This window comes from Acanthochromis polyacanthus, chromosome 15 (genome assembly GCF_021347895.1).
Source record: "Acanthochromis polyacanthus isolate Apoly-LR-REF ecotype Palm Island chromosome 15, KAUST_Apoly_ChrSc, whole genome shotgun sequence".
Lineage (NCBI taxonomy): Eukaryota > Metazoa > Chordata > Actinopteri > Pomacentridae > Acanthochromis > Acanthochromis polyacanthus.
The window spans coordinates 10,908,220-10,926,199 of NC_067127.1; the positions used below are offsets into that span (position 1 = coordinate 10,908,220).

General features: G+C 41.3%; 1 protein-coding gene across 1 annotated transcript in view; it reads right to left on the minus strand.

Moving 5' to 3' along the window:
- Nucleotides 1-9,011: 9,011 nt before the first annotated feature.
- zgc:171482 (zinc finger protein) overlaps nucleotides 9,012-17,980 on the minus strand; it is a 58,749-nt gene continuing 49,780 nt past the window's right edge. Inside the window, exon 7 of the mRNA XM_022190068.2 lies at nucleotides 9,012-11,519. Within this exon, the coding sequence (XP_022045760.1) occupies nucleotides 11,498-11,519 (22 nt within the window). The 3' untranslated portion in view covers nucleotides 9,012-11,497. The remainder of the gene's footprint in view (nucleotides 11,520-17,980) is intronic.

Genomic DNA, 17,980 nt, shown 5'->3' on the forward strand with positions numbered 1-17,980 from the left:
ATTATTGGCAAGCTGAGAAAAACAAGGACTTATTGTCTCATCTGTCACAGCATCCATATGCTTCAAAGTTTTTTGGCCTTGTCCCAATTTCACAATACAACCTAAATGGAGCTGTTCTAGTTGTATTTAGTGTATTAAGACTTGAAAATTGACAGAACTAAATTCTAAAGGCTTGCAAAACTGTGAGCGACTCCTGAATGTATAGCGCTGATTGACACTATACTCCCATGATGCAATTAAGGCTGAAAATGGAGCAGCTGCTTACAGCCCGAAGATTAAGACAAATTGCGCATAGTGTGGAGACGGCTCCAGACAGATTAAAGATTCAAACATCGTGTCTTCAGAAAAACATCAGCTTTTTTTAAGAGGAAAAAAAACATTAAGAAGGCTAATTCACAGCACATTTGACTGGCATCTATTGATTGTTTAGGATGCATAAACTGGCAAGATACGATAATTGCCTCGTGCCAAACAAATGCAATTATGCAAATGTGTTCTTGTATCTTCTGCATAGCATAGACTGGATTTTATACACAAGAAGCTGCCATCTTGTTAGAGATGAAGAAAGCAAGCAAAGTTGAGTCAAGGACGTGTAAACTAAATGGAGCTGAAGAGCAGCGCGTACACAGGCACCTGTCAGTCAAAGCAAAAATGCCACCAAACATAGTTGACTTCAAGCCCTATTACTGATTATTGATTCTTCATTTATCCCAACACAGACATGACAGGAGGATGGTTGGCCGACACTGCAACAAAGCGCCTGACTGGCTGCCTGTTAGCTCTGACAACCTAATTTCAGCCGCAGACAGGCTGCCTGTGCATGTATGTGTGTGTCTGTCTGGTTACAGATTTAGATGCCTGGTTCGGGGTGCGCTCTGCAGTCTGGGAGCTGGATGCTGGGATGACAGCAGTCACAGGGGGGGAACCATCAGATGTAGCCGTCAGCTGACAGACGGACTTATTGCACTGTCTGTCCCCCTCCTGAGTCGAGGCCCAGATACATACAGTATTAGGCCAAATGCTGCCTCACTGGCCCACTTTCTCCATAGCCTAGTTTGGACTAGTGTAGGTATTGTGGGGCATCCCTGTAGCATCTCTACACTCTGTATGTTTGGTTTAATGTAGCAAAGTGGAGTAAAGAATCAAGTGTGTCAGGTAAATTGGTTTTGGTAGGTGGTAAATTACACTATTTCGTTTTTGCGCCAGACGCCAACTTGTCTTTAGTTTGAAAAGATTTCCTGAGTTATTTCAAAATGAATGATTTTTTTTTTTTTTTGCTGGACAAACAAGATTGATTTGTCAGAAAAGTCTCCCTGTTGTGAAATAGATTTTAGATTGAGTGTGCATCTTGTAATGAGTTTTTTAGCGTGCATGCACACTGCATATGCTATTTGCCCAAACACTCATAAATCTGTCATACAAATGCATACATTTTTATATTTGCATAAGTCATAAATATGGATGAAAAAGAACACCTGTATGCGGTCACACATGGATCTGCTTGGGATACTGGTGCACATAAACGTTCGCGTACACAAACGCAACTCCCACAGTGCAGTTAGAGGCTGAAGCATGAATGTGTCAGATCAGAGTTTTAATTAAAGCTTCTCTGGCCAGCTGCAGAGCAGAAACGGCGAAAAGCTTTTACTGAAGGAGGGTTTGGCACTTGGTGAAGCCTCCTCATTTGAAAAACAGCAAGAGGCAGATTTGGATTACAACAGAAGCCAAAACAATGTCTCTGCTTGAGTGGAGCCACCGCCGTGTTGTTTTAGCTTAAAACAAGGTTAAATATACGGGAGCAATCTGTCATGGTTGCCCCCAATATAATTTCATTAGTATTTAACTGTTGGCCTTGGTCACACAAGCAGATGGAACACAAATTTACAACAGGGGCATTATTGTAAACAGTAACTGATATTAACATTTCTATTTTACTGAGCTTTAAAGTTTAGTGTGACCTTGAGCACAGCTGGACTGTAAAATTGTTGTGAGCCACTCAAAACATTTGTTCCTCTGCTGAGTCTGGTTTTTCTTAAAGGGTTTCTTGCACATACCGGGCTTTGCAAAAGTTCTGTTACACTAGGTTTCGTGATCTTAAGAGACGTTTACATGTCGGAGTGAAAAATTCCATTAAATAAACTGAAAGTTCTACCTTATAGGCAGGTGTCCTTAATACAATTTTTTTTCTCCGGTGAAGTTGTATCAAGATGGAAGTCAAAAGAGTTGAGATATCTGCTCTCCTTTGTGCTGAACATCAGCCGGATGACCGTCCACAGAGTTGCAGAGAGGCTAAAGAATGGTGAAGATCTTTCAGGTCTTCACCATTCTTGAAAGATCACTGAAAGATCTTCACCATTCTTGAGCCTCTCTGCGACTCTGTGGACGGTCATCCGGCTGATGTTCAGCTGCTTGGCTCTGTCAGACTTGTTGTGGCCAGCATGAAGGAGAGCAGATATCTCAACTCTTTTGACTTCCATCTTGATACAACTTCACCGGAGGAAAAAAATGTATTAAGGACACCTGCCTATAAGGTAGAACTTTCAGTTTATTTAATGGAATTTTTCACTCCGACATGTAAACGTCTCTAAAGATCATGAAACCGTGTAACAGAACTTTTGCAAAGCCCGGTATAGTCGCAACTGCAATTTTAGTATGTTTTAGTTTGGTGGAAGAGATAATTGTGCAATAACGGCACAGTGTCACACCAGAATGTGTAATATCTACAAAGGTTCACAACACAAAATATGTCAATTTTGCAATAAAGCCAAAAAATTGTACATTGTCTATGTTCTTTGGCCTATACCTTTCTATTGGCCTGTGTCCATGTCCATGCATTTTTCATGTCGTCCATCTATTTTTTTCTGCTTATCCGGAGTCGGGTCGTGGAGCAGCAGATGAAGCCGGTTATTCCAGAAACCCTTCTCACCGGCATCACTTTCCAGTTCTTCCAGGGGGGTGGGCAAGGTGTTCCCAGGTCAGATGAGATATTTAAATGCTCTAATGAATTCTGGGTCTCCTCCTGATTGGACCCGTTGAAACCTCCAGAGGAAGTCGTCCAGGAAGCATCCTAATCAGACGACCAGCCACCTCAGCTGGCTCCTTTTGATGTGAAGCAGCAGCAGCTCCACTTTGACCTCCTTCTTTAAGTCCGAGCTCCTTACCATATCTCTAAAACTGAACCCAGCCACCCGAGGAGGAAACTCATTTCAGACCTTGTATCAGCAACCTCATTTTTTCGGTCACTACCCAGAGATCATGACCGTAGGTGAAGGTTGGAATGACTGACTGGTGAATCGAGAGCATCGCCTTCTGCCTCAGCTCCCCCTTCACCACAAGGCTCTGGCACAACGCTCTGTCTATCTCATGCTCCATTTTCCCATCACTCATGAACAAGATCCTGAGATGCTTAAACTCCCTCAATTGGGGCAGCAAGTTTCATTCAATGTGACTTGAATGTGTCATTTTGCCGCACAGTTGACACCAGGAAGTTGGAGGGTTGATATGAGTGGGTGAATCTGTCATTTCATCCATGAGGTGATCATAAGTCACAAGACCTTTCTGTTGGGTAAAAAAAAATGTCGCACCTCAATTTCTGCATATCTGTTGTGGCTTTGTATAATGAACATGTACCTGGCACAAGAATAATCCCTAAAATATAAGCATCTCACAATTTTACAGCTTTTTCTCCCCCTAAAAATAATCAGTTTTACCCTGTGCACCAATGTAGCTATACATTGTGTTGTGAGACAGGGTTGGCATTCATCAATACCACTGTGATCATATCTTTCTGAGACCCAGCCCATTCATTTATGTCCTCTGTACTGGATATTTGTTATTGTTCTATATCTTTAAACTCATTTGAGCTACCCTGCTAAATCCTGATGTGTTCAATAGAGGACATCCTGACCTTTCCAATGATATTTCATGATTGGGTGAGAAAGTGGGAACTTTGTTTTCATACTGAGACAAAATGGAGATCGCAGCAAAACTCGCCTGCCAAGAAAAAAGTTAAGTCAAATATTGTGAAGATATTGTTGTTTTACTTGTGGTAATCATATATTTTCGTTTTCCTGAACATGTCAGGAATTATAAATTGGGGTCAGAGTTCAGTTAAACTTTTGATCAGGAGAAATAATAGCTCTTTTATGAATGTCAACTTTAATGGACATGAGAACAATCTAATATATTTTCTATGTAGAGTAATTGTTATAAAAAGTTGTGTATAAGTATGCTTCATTCAACCCTTTAAATTTTTACTCTATTGTTATTTAATTTAGTTTCTTAAACTTTCATTAGAAAATGGATCGGCATGTTTTCTTGTCAGCCTATTTTGATTTCCATGAATTGCTGTTTTTTTTCACATCAGGTCCACTTCAGCTCTACAGTAAAAATATTTTTTATAAAATTCTAAATTGTGAGTTGTTGTTCTAGCTCTAAAAAGGCAGTAAATAAAGTAAAATTTTGAAAGATAGTTTTTTTTTTCCTCGGTTCTCAGGAGGATGTTAACATTATGGATTCATTTGGAACTTTTAGATGGCTTACCATGTCATTTTGTACAGACCTTCATGGACAGCAGACAACGTATTGTAATAACTTTGGTGGTCATATCTTTACAGCTTGTTCCACATCTATTCAAAAACTATATTTGCCTAATGCTTTAGTTTCTAACTAAATACCTGCAACACTGATTGATTCAGAATAATAACAAGCAAAAATGGCTGAAAAAATGTTATTTACATCTTTTAAAATACCACAGTGAAATGCTGGATTATGTTTAAAACGTCAAGCTTTAAAGTTTTTTAAGTAATTAACTAATGACATTTTTTTTTTTAAATGCTTTTTCGGCCACATGGGAAGGTTTGGAACAAGCTATCATAATTTTTTTAAATTAAGTTGTTGGTGCAGGATCAGAAAATTTGCTCCACCAAATGACTGTACAAGACATGTAGTTTACTGAGGTTTAATAAGGTTTAACCTGTAACTGATTTAGATCTGTAATTTTTATTCTATCTGTGCATGTGTGGTTTGTCTGTCTCGCCTGGTCCAGCTGCCTGGACCTGTAAAAGGTCAGTTCATGTGCATCAGATCAAAGGTCAACCTGGAGCCCTACAAAATAAACCAGCCTGGACAGACTTGGCATTTCTGTAGGTGTGTGAAAGTTGCTTCAATCTAAATTCCCATCTTTGTCTTCCAGAATTACCCCAACATCGTTGTTCTTTGGTGTCGATTTGGATGACTTCAGTGCTGCATATGTGTCAGACTGCTTGTGTTACCCGACAGCCTGTGATCCACCGTCTCAGATGCCAGCAGGGGCTGTGGGGGTCAATACTGTGATGGCAACAATGATTTTTGACAGGAAAGCTCTGACAGGCTCTAACAATGAACAGCCTGCTGCACGGAGCAGAGCGGCGGAGTGGAAATCTGTTGCTATCGGGTGTTTGGGGTCACGTCACCACAGCTGACAGCTACATAGGAGCATGCAGACGCAGCATGGTGAAGTGAGAGAAAGTTTTCAGGCTGCCTTTTGTTTTTGTTGAATAGTGTACGGAAATGTGCAGGTTGGACGTCTCATCTAATGTAGCACAGCAAAGAAAACATCTGTTATGATTCTTTACAGAGGATTTAATTAATAATATCACTCTTACACCTACTGTCAGTGTAACCTTTTCCATCAGGAAGGAGTTATTACTTTACTAAATTAAAGTACAGCGGTATCAAAGAGAAGTTCAGACATTTTAGTCGTCTGTGTTGATTCTCCCCTGAAAGCATTCTTGTTTGTTCACTGGGGAGTACTGAGACGAGGTGACTCAGTGTTTACAATTGCAGCATACTCATAAAGAGATGGTGCTGTACAGTAATGAAATCATCACTCCGCTATCTCCTCTGTGAGAGACTTTGCTGTGTGCGACCTCTGTGGCTCAGATGCCCTTTAAAATGTCAGCCGAAAACATATCTCCATCTGCACTTTTCCCGCATGCTTCTCATTGGGATGCAGCTGAACAGGGTCACGCAGTGGAAACTGCAACATCCAATCTTCTTGTTCTGTGGGTGCCATCACTGCGACTCACTCATACCTCTCGATGTGTTTTAAGATGATTACACATTCAATTACCGCAGCTAATTCAGTGTAAACTCCACAGCGAGGCACAGGCATGCAAAAGTTTCAAATATAAATGGAGAAACCGCACCTACGGTAAAGAGATTACCTTTTCAAGAGCACATCCCAGCAGAACACGGGGTTACTGTGATAGGGTCATGAATATGGATGAGGCAAGATAGCATGCCCTACTATGGTCTAAGTGGAGTGGTGGCCTAGTATTCTCACACCCACTGACTTATGGTGCACAGGGGTTGGGTGGTGCAGTGGAAATGACATAATACCAGTTTGAATGTTTTATTTAGCTCATCTCCTGTTGACTAAAATGGGCCATTAGGAGTGCACAGCATCTCCCGTTTGCACTGATTCCCCCTCCCTCCTGCTGCTCTCTTTCTTGCACTTGTCCCCCCCCCCCATGCAATTCTTCTTTGTGAGTAACAAGTTTGTTTTCCATTCACGGAAATTACCAGACAGATGATAAATATTTTGTTCCATTGTGAAGCTTCCTTGCAACTCAGAGTAACTGCAATCATCTTGAAAGGGTTATTATGTTTCTTTATGTAGATACAAATTGGAAGAAAGTGTATGTATACATCTAGCTGACACAGCAAAGAGCTTTGAGGGTAATTGTGTGACCTGAACAAACAGTTTCATTCTTTTATTTAAAAAAAAATCTTTCAACATCTTTGTCTTCCCGTTTTCCCACACATCCACGATTCATAGAAGAACAACGGAAAATCAGATCACACCTCCCAGACTTGTCACTTTTCACAAGTTTCCTACTTTCATTAATGACGAGTCGTTACCATGGTGAAAGTCTACAGTATACATGTATAATGAGGTTTGTTTCTGTGCATAAGACACTCCAGTGTTTTGACGGGAACAAGAAAATCTCCGGCTTAGTCTCTATGATCTGTAAACCTGCAGGTTGGTGATGGTGGACTGGAATCTAAACCTTCAGTAGCAGCCATAAAGAAAGAGCAGATGTTTTTGGTTTACTGTGTATTAGAGCATGGATGACACTTCTGCATAGTCAGTATTATCATCTAAGTTTAAGTGGTGCAGATATACCAACACCGGAATCTTTGTATCACAACTGTCTGACGTGATTTGGAAACAGTGAAGCTTGCCTCAGCGTGTCCTCCAGAGAGCACTGACTTCTAAAATATCCCACTCGGAATGTGCAAACCTTCAACTTATTCTTCAATAAAAATTGTGCTTTTTTATGTGTAATCATTATCATTATAAATACAAAATTCCATTGCATTTTTTTTATTTTTTTTCAACTTCTGAAATATTGATATTGATCAAACAACTCCATTTTTACTTTTTTGTGCGAGCCAGGTCATTCATGTAAATGGTGTAGAACTTTTTATAGCCAGCTGTTTTAACATCTAAAAGCTGAGTCTGACTATTCTAAATCAACACTACAGATATCGATGATGTCCTTTTGACTAGCTGTAATCGCACTGTGACTAGTCTAAATTTCTATTTCAGATATCTGCATTGTCATTCCGACTAGTCAACACAACAGCTACAAATATCTGTAATTCATCTTTAGAAATCAAAATAATAGTTGCAGATTTCTCAAGTGTCATTATGGCCACTTCAGATTGCTTCACATGACGCTGTTCAGGCAAGACTTCCTGTTTGATATTGAACCAGCAGAGCAGTTGAATGGTGTTAGCAAATGTAATAGCAGTTGCTGTGTTGGATGAAATCATTGCAAAATGCTGCGAAATGACAAGAGGTTATCAAGACGAAATTTATAGAGAACAGGAGCTTCACTCATTCAAAACAGCAAATTTCAAAAGAAAGCTGCCTCTGACTTTCATTTGCTTTTGACTTAACTACAGATATATCTGCAAGGTCATGCCATGAAATCAAAACCTCTCTGATTGCATTAGGATTTGGCAGAATTACATCATTTCTGACTAGTTCAAACCTAACTAAAAGTATCTTAAAAGGACACCATAGATATCTTGAATTGATTAAACATATCTTGAATTATAATCAAGACGTCAGAATTAATCTGTAGATATCTACAACTTTAATTGCAGCTAATCATAATTCAGTTGCAGATATCTAGACACATGTCAGTATCTAAAATGTTGTTTTTGGCAAGATGAAACTGAATGATCTATCTGCAATGTCCAGTCCATCTATTCAATGTTAAAACAAATCCATCTATCAACTTCTGTTTGCTAATCGGAACTTTGGTATTGTCCGCTAAAATCTGACATCTGCTTTTGGACTTTTTTGCTTTGTAGAGAAATGTTGGCTTGATCATGTATCATTGTAAAGATTTTTCGTCTTTGGGGCTAGTTTTTGCATTTTATTTGCTCAAGCTAAAGTGAATGCAAGAACGATTTAGCTGTGAGTCCAGTTTGATTAGACAGAACGCCAGTAAAAACGCAGCAGCAATTCTCTAACAGAACAGCTGTATAAGCTATCTTCCTTAACAAGATAGGGCAATTTCTTAATTTTTTTTTTTACTAAGAAATGAATGTAAAGACTAAATTAACAAAATGAAGTTAAACTTTTTTTTAAAAAAAGTAAATTAAAAAAATGCTTATCCAAACACGATATTCCTTTCTATTTGTATTCTAATTTAAAACACCCCCAAAAGGCTTCTCCTCAACCCGATTCTAGTTTCATATCTTGTCACCAACTGTTCTAAAATTTGCAGGCCTGATACAGAAACACTCATTTTGTGAAGGCAATGACAAGAGAAAATGAAGCAAACAAACAAGAATGTTTAGGAGATTAGTGAAATATATACTTTAGGTGATGCTACGAAGCTTAAGCTTATGTTTTGCATGGGTGGTAACGGATGAAAGCTGCCAGAAAATTGCAAATTTCACACGTCTACGCAGTGGTGCAAACAAACGGCAATGAAAGAAAAACACAGGTCTGGATTTTTGCAAGAGAAAATGAATATAGTTGTCATTATATTCATCATCAGGTGTGTTTACAAATGCGCTAACCGTACACAGCTCGCAACAAGTCTCCCGCTGCCAGTGCAGTTGACAGCTTCACATACAGATACACCCGCCCGCAAGCATCATATCACAGAATTCCTACCCATAGATACATCTCCGTCATATATTATGCAACATCTGCTAAAATATGTGACTCATGGCGCAGTCATCCTCTGCACAGCCTGTGATATCGGCACACAGGCATCGTTCCTATTGCGAACACACCAGCGCTGCAGAGAAAGGAGTCAGTGTAAATCTAAACAGTCATGATGCACTTTGAAAACAACTTTGACTTCTTGTTTTTAATGGTTTTGTTTGGTTGCATTATAAAATCCAAGTGTTTGTAGTCCTGCATCATCGTTTTGGCAGTTTTATGAATCCGCTGTCATTTGTGATGTTGCTCTCATGGGACTGTCTTTGTAGTTTTCCTCATGAAAACAGCCGTTATCGAAATCCCTCTTAGTGAATGTGATCGCTCGCTGTTCCCCCGTTCGCTGGATTTTGGTCCATCATCACCATCTCCTCGGTTCAGAATGAGTTTATTTTCCCCATCTGTTAGAAACACGACCCTCCAAAAGACAGTTTATTCCCCTTCCAGTGCCGGCCTTTTTGTGTTTTTCAATAATACTCATAAGAAACTTTATCATCTGTGGCTCAGTGTACATAGACACTATGAATACAAAACTCTTGTACTGCTAAAAACACAAACTTCACCTGCAGCTACTGCTTATTTACACAAACCAATTTTTTGCTTTGTTAAACTATTTCACTTCAAACCCACACTGTATGGTTGTTAATATTACAGCGTGATTGCATAAAAACCATCCATAGGTCCATAGAACGAAAACAGTTTTCAAATCAGGTCGTGTGTAGTTCACTGTCCTCACCATGAAATGAACAAAGCAGAAAATATAAAACATTTTTTTAATGTGTTTACAGAGAAAAAAAAAACAGCTCGAACCAACAAGAACTAACAGAGGAATAGCTTAGCATTGAGTGCTGTGTTTTTCATCTTAAAGAGAAATGTTGCTCAGGGCCAATCTCAGTGCCAGCACAGGAAAGTGGAGCTCGTTTTCTCTTTGCTCGTCTTATGGTGCTACAAACACACTTCAGACACTCTGAAGACACTACAGATGAGGTTGTTATACAGCGGTGATTAGTCTAATATCTAGGTATCAAAAGGTCGAAAGTTTTTTTCTTCACTTCTTTGATGAAAAAATAAGATGTTGTGAGGAAGCCAGTTCAGCACTAAAAGGTGACCTCTTTGGTCAGTTACAAGCATGTCCAGTAATGCATTACGAAGCTATCACTAGAAAGCAGCTCTATTGCCAAAACGCGCAAGAAATGGGTTTCAAAAAGGCAAGTGAATGCAACGTTGTACATTTTGCATGCATTGAATTACATCCCAGTTGTATTGTACATTGGCTGCTACATGGATTGGGAATCAAGTTGTTTTTTTCCCCCCCTCCTCTGGCCATAGCAACAGAAAAATAAAAAAAAATATCTACATGTTGCCCTTCGCAGAGAGAAGTTTAGTCACCTCCGGACAGCATCTGACATCAGTATTTAGTGCTGTGGGAATGTTTTCAACAGTAGATGATTCACAACGTTGCACAGACTCTCTTGAGAACTGGAATTTTAAAGTCTCTTTGCTGCTTTTCTCGCTCTTTTATCTCCGGGTTTTGATTGTATGAAAATATGAAGATGGGCTTCAAATAGACCAATCCGACACAATGACAGATGACACTAGATTCGAACCGAAAGTAGCTTTTTGAAGTCGTGGAAATTCATGCAATCTGTAATGGCTGAGGTCATTGGGAGTTTTCTCGTCCTTGGATTTGAAAGTCTGGGCCTGAGTAGGTCTCAAGTGGTCTGAAAGTGAGCCAGGCTTGTGCCACCATCAGCATCACCGCATACTGAATACATGTAGAAACAAAAAACTTGACTCGAATCACTGTCAGAGCACTTGGGGGACTGTTGGTTACAGAGTTATTAGTCCTGCTTTTCTGTGACGATCATTGCAATGGTTATTATCACTCTGGTCAACGCACTGACATCAGTTCAATTTTAGGATTGTGGTTCACACAAGAGTTACATGGCAATAAGCAGCCTCAGGTCTTCTGATGGCTGAATTCGTCAAACACAAGGTGCTGAATAAATTTTGAAGATATATATATTTTTTAGAATAAAGATAGAAATTAACACACTCACAATGACCCACACACGCTTACTGCAGATGTGTGCGCAGACACACGCACAAACACACGTACACGGACACACATACTGAAGTTACTCTGCGCTACTTTCTCTTCGGCTTTCTTACAAAAGTCCTCTTTTTTTTGAAAAAAAAAGTTGTTTATTCCAGTAATCTCTGTCTTCATCTCCTGTTCTTCGTTCCAGAGTGGCCTGTCTCGGTGGCTTACTGCTGGTGTTGCTTCAGGCTGAAAACAAAACACAGGAAAGAATTTGTTAGTCTTGTTCTGTCTGTGACATGGGCAGATCCGACAAGACAGGGCTCTTTAACCACAGGGAACATCAAGCCCACTGGGGAGAGAGAGATTCAGTTTCTGCCATGCTCGGTCTCTGTGAAGTAATCTCATTTACCTGTGAATCCGTGTCTCATGCCATTTTTAATACGGCGCAGATGACACAATAAACAGCCCTCACTGGTAACGTAACAAGACGTATGTGCACAGATGCATGCCGTAACCTTGCATTGCCTTTGTTTTTCACTATCTGCTGCACTGCAAAGATTTCCCTTATACCGGGAATGACAGCTCCACTGTGTGTGAGGCATTAACCAATAATCCTGTTTCACAATCTTCCCGTAATTACAGCCGTCTGTTATGCCTTCAATCTGGCTGCATCCCAAATTAAAACAAAAGGAGAAAGATGGGAATATAAACCCTCATGTTTAAGGTGCAGTAATTACTGTGGATTTGGCCTTTATCTTGAACCGCTGATTGTTTTTCACGATGACAGGCGCTGCAGCGGCATTTTGTAGCTTTATCACCAAGAAACAAAGCAACTGCAGAGGCAAACACGCCACATTTAATTAAAACAAAGAGATAAGTTGGATTGAAGATCATGCTAAGCAACACCCACCTAACTGACAAAGCATTTTTTTTTAATACAGGGATGTTTAGATGACTAAAATCTTGAAAAATCCTGCAGCTGATCTTTGTGAAGTATTACAAAGATGACAGTTTTGAATTAACATTCAGTGTTGCTCACTGAGTCGCCCAAATGTCACAACAGAAAATCCCGACAACAATGCTCAACACTTCTTGTACCTCCGCATCTGTTTTAGTATAATTGTTCCTCTTGTCAGCTTGAGGTGGTGTTTTTGCTTTCATGAATTGAGTTCTGAAATGTTTTCGCCTCCGTGTGAGCTTAGCCCTGTCTGCCTTAGTGGAGAGAAACAAACACAATCAGACATACGTAAAGCGAAAATAAGATGTTTGCCTCCCTCCATAGCCGTCGGTCTGAGCCTGATGTGAAAACATATCTCTCAAATAGTGCGACAAATTTCACCATTTTCATCGCGGCCCTTGTTAAAATGCCACTCCGTCGCTGTGTCCTAATTGGAGCGGCGCCCCCCCCAACACACACTGAGACGGCTGAGACGGAGTGAGAGAAAGTGGGAGGATGCACAGACACCCTAGCTGTCAGCACCTATCCCGGTAATGGCTGTTAAAACAGTGGCCTCTACACCCTGTCTGCTCTGTCAGGACTCATCCAGTGCGTTGGACACTCTGAAGAGTGGGAGGGCACGACTCTGGTAGCTTGTCTTGTTGTCTGTGAAAGGACAGGTAGCTGTGAGGAGGGTGGGAGGGCAGCAAAATGAGAGTGGCAGAGTAAAAACACTGAGACACCTAAATCCAAATTATTAGCACATTCTTTGTCTATGAAGTCTCTCTGTGTGTGTCTGTTCTTTTCTCAACACAACAGTTCATCTGATCTGCTTTATATTTGGGGGGTGTACTGCTGAGGACCTACGGCAATGCAGTGATAGGTTTGAAGTAATCTGAATGAGTGACTACATTTTGTGGCTAAAAGTTGTTTTCTGTCGTGCTTTCACAAAATTCATCTTAAGTGGGCTTTTGTCACTGAGGGCGATGACAGCCCATTCACAACAGCTCACTGACTGCAGCTCATTCTTTACTCAAACAGTATTAAAACCCAATGTGAAAATCCTTTCTTTAGTGACTAGCCGCTGCCCCACTATCTCCTCCATCATAGCAGTGGTTATGTCAGAGCTAGTGACTAATCAAAATTGAGTTTCTATCCATGTTCGCTTTTAGGTCATTCTAGATTTCCCTCTCCCCAGCAATGCCTTCCAGTTCCTTCTTGGGGAAACCCATGGTGTGCGCAGATAAGATAAGATGTATAAGTCATCCACAGGGAACATCCAAAATCCAACCCAACTTACTGGATGTAAGTTCTAGGTCTACCCTGGGGTTGGATGTGTCCAGAAAACCTTCAAAAGAAGGTCCTTGGGAGGCATTCTGATCCGATGCCCTGAACCACCTCAGTTGGCTCCATTCGATGCAAAGAAGCAGCAACTACTTTGAGCTCCCTCCAGTTGTTTGAGCTCCTCATGATATCTCTAAGACTGAACCTAGCCACCCAATGGAGGAAATTCATTTTGGCCACTTGTATCCTTGACTTCATTCTTTTGGTCACTACCGAAGCTCATGACCATGGGTGAGGGTTGATCGACTAGTAAATCGAAAGCTTTGCCTTCTGGCTCAGATCCCTCTTCACTGCTACAATCTGGTACAATTACTGCTGACGCTGCACCAATCCATCTGTTGATCTCACACCCCATCGTTCTATCACTTGTGAGCAAGATCACAACATACTTAAACTCTTTTGCTTGGTGCAGCAACACATGTTCAACGCAAAGGGGGGCAACCCACCAGTTTCCAGCAGAGAACCATGGCCTCGGAATTGGAGGCGCTGAAAACTGAGTTTCTACTTGATTATTTAGTACTAGACACACATGCATGCACTCTGCATACTGTTTTCAAAAGCACAGCTTCATATTTAACTGACAAGAGTGAGCTTTCCAAACACATTTGTGCACTGAGATTTGCACGATACAGCATCTATAGTTGATAAAAAATACACAACTTCATGTTTTAGAGATGACTTAGCGCTGCACATATAGCAGCACACACAGGGCAATCTGCTTGAACCAACATTAAATGTTACTCTCTGCATAAAATATTAATCTGTATAAGGTCATATATGTGGCTTGCAGTCCCAGGTCAGTGTTGTTGAATCCTGACAGCTAAATGTTGGCACTCCGAATCAGCTGTGTGTTTGCAGTCACACCCCATTCCTCCTGCAACAAATGGCTTCACTCACTCACTCATGCTGCAAGCTGCAGTTTAGCTCATTCCAAATGGACACATATTGAACAGACACTGCACTTCCACCTTAAAATTGTCTAAAATAACACTCATTACTGATGGATGGATTTAAGAATCAGAATCAGAATCACTTTATTCATCCCCGAAGGGAAATTCAGTTGTCAGGGTTCTTATCTGTTTAATTTTGAATTGAATAGCCTGACTGCTGATGGCAAGAAAGATTTCCTAAATCTTTCGGTCTTGCAGCGCAGGGATAGGAGCCGTCCATTGAGGTTTCGTTGTTCATTGAGGCAGATGTGAAGTGGATGATCCACGTTCGTCAGAATGGCCTTCATCTTGCTCAGTGCCCGTCTCTCCACCTCATCCTCCAATGTGTTCAATGTGATTCCAACCACAGAGCCAGCTTTTTTAATCAGTTTGTTCAGACGCCTTGCATCCTTCTGTTTTATGCTGCCTCCCCAGCAGACTGCAGCATAAAACAGGACACTTGCTACCACAGACTGATAAAACATCTGCAGCATCTTACTGCAGAGGTCTAGTGATCGAAGTCTTCTGAGGCAATAAAGTCGGCTCCGGCCCTTTTTGTAGATGAAGTCTACGTTTGTAGACCAGTCCAACTTATTATCAAGGTGGACACCTAAATATTTATATGATGTCACCATCTCAATGTCCACGCCACAAGTGTTCACTGGAAGAAGAGGGGGTTTGGATCTGTGGAAATCTATGATCATTCCCTTTGTCTTTGAGGCGCTGAGTAGCAGGCAGTTTTTGTGCCAGCTGCCTTCCCAGAGCAAAGTCTCCAAAGCTCCAACATCACCCCTGTCTCTGTGACAGAGACGGATACAGGTGCTGGAATGGAAGTGGCTGCAGCTGTGGAGACATGTGTAGGAGACAGAGGAGAAGAAGGAGGAGCTATAGTGGGGATTTCCATATGTTGAGGAGAAGAAGGATGAGTAGCAGTGGAAGTAGGTGTGTCCACAGTGTCAAATCTGTTGAAGAACAAGTTGAGTTCATCAGCTCTTTCTACATCACCCACTATTGGCTCCCTCCTCTTTTTATTGTTGTGTCCAGAGATGGTATTGATTCCTCTCCACACATCACAGATGTTACTGTGTTGAAAATTCCTTTCTATCTTCTTTTTGTATTCCATCTTTGCCACTTTCAGTCTCCTCTTCAACTCATGTTGCACTTCTTTGAGCCGTTCTTTGTCACCATCTCTAAAAGCTTGTTTTTTTCTGATTGAGGACTGCCTTTATGTCGCTTGTGATCCATGGTTTGTTATTGAGGAAACAGCGAACAGTCTTTGCAGGTATGACTGTGTCTCTACAGACGCTGATGTATTCAGTAAAACAATCAACCTGACTGTCAATGTTCATACTGTCCTCATCTGTTTCCAGGAGCACATTCCAGTCTGTTGATTCAAAGCAGTCCCTTAGAGCTTCACTAGCTTGAGGAGTCCATTTTCTGATTTGGTCTTTAGTTGCAGGCTGTCTCAGCACACAAGGTTTGTAACAGGTCTGCAGATAAACCAGGTTATGATCTGACCTGCCCAGTGGTGGTAAGGCAGTAGCTCTGTAAGCTTCTTTGACATTGGCATACAGCAGGTCTAGGGTTTTATTCTCTCTGGTAGGGCAGTTAGCAAACTAATCAGACAAGGTTAGTTAAGTTTCTGTTGCTTATCTAACAGATAAATGATCATAAGTGCAGACTGATAAATACGTTTGTACAGAATGCATGAAAAACAGATGCATATAGCTTTTAATATATTTTTTTCTCTGTTCTTCTTACGACAGTCCATTTTTGTTTGACACAAAACTGAACAAAGGCATGAAATCTTCACATCTGAGAAGCTTAAATCTTTAAATCTACAATAGTCCTGCTTGACAAATGAAAATAAAAAACATTAACAATCAAATATGCTGCTCAGTATTTTTCTCAGTCAATTAATTGACCAGGAGTGTCAGAACTTTTGCAAAAGCAGCAGAGAGAATTCATAATTCCAGAAGGACAAAAATCTGTTGCATTTAAATTGGGCTCCGCCTGTTCAAAAGCATAGGTTTGAACTGCTGCCATTTGTTCCACTGCTATTTGTCATATTGTTTTGAAAATGTCTCCTGACTGGTCTGTTTCTATGGGAACAACATGCTCCAAGAAATTCTGAGACAGTTTTGACTGTGTAATGAATCCGCTACATACCAAATATTTTCTTTTCTTTTCCATGCATATTGCGTGCAACTTTTACATACTGTGCTTTCGACATAGTGCATTTGTAAAGTACCACCTCACATACTCTGCAACAAATATATCTTCACACATGCCAGTATGTGCATTGGACAAAAATAGCTATTAGATTGAGGCCAGTGTCTGAGCAAGGAGGGAGAAGGTGAGAAATGGTAGGAGGAGGGCAGGAAAGATGACAAGGCCAAGGAACGTAGCAGAAAGGTGACGCAGGGGACGGGGTAAAAATAAAGGTCACGGTCTGTGAGTGAATGGGGGTTGTTAATAGACTAATCCAATAATCTGTCCCAGGGCCACACATGTGGGATGTAAGATATATGAGGATGAGAATGTGTGAGAGGGAGAGAGAGGCCAGGGCGAGTGCATGAGTGTCTGTGTCCGAGGGAGGTGTTGGTGAGGATGTGAAGGTCACCTTGGCACGTTGTGTATACGTGTCTGCGTGTGTGTGTGTGCGCGCCAGGTAAACACAGTCCAGCAGTTGCTAAGGGGGGAGATGTGAGTCATGACTCAAGCCTAGCCCCCCACCTCCATACCCCTCACCTTATTAACATCAGAGACAGCGATGCTCAGGGCAGTGTGTCTGTCTGTGTGTTTGTGTGTGTGTGTGCATGCAAACACAGTCTGTTTGTGTGATTTTTTTTTTGTTTTGTTTTTTTTCCATTTCTTTTTTTGGCAGAAGGTGTGAGGGAAGGCAAGGACAAGTATCTTCGGGGGAAGATGAGCAGGAGCCGGAGGCACGAGCCTACATGTGTGTTTTTGTGTGTGTTCAAGTGTGACAGAGGAGGTATGTGAGAGGAGAGCTGACCAGCAAGAGTCCTGAATTAACCTTTCACCTTGCCTCAAGCAGAGAGAGGATGCATGAGCGCACACACACGCAGACAAACGCTCAGGCCACGACACACACATGCATGCAGCTAGCCTATTAGCAGGTCGATAGCGCAACCATTTGCATTCGGAGTTACTTCACACCAACCACAGTAATCTCTCGCACTCGCTGCCACCCTCTCTGTCTTTCTGCAAGCCTTCGTCTCTTAAATGTGCATTAGTTTCTGTGTACGTGCTGCTGTGATACTGATGCTGAATAATTACTGGGGTGAGTAGGATAAATGGATTGTCCCAGGCCTCACCATCACACCCTTGGGGCCTGCGCTAACATCAGCATCACCATCCACAGCGACACACTATGCACATAAAACACACATAAAGGCAGGCCAGAGGTCGGAATTGGATAACCATAACAAAAGCCCCCAGAACACAAGAGCCGAGCAATCCTTATGAGCGATGTG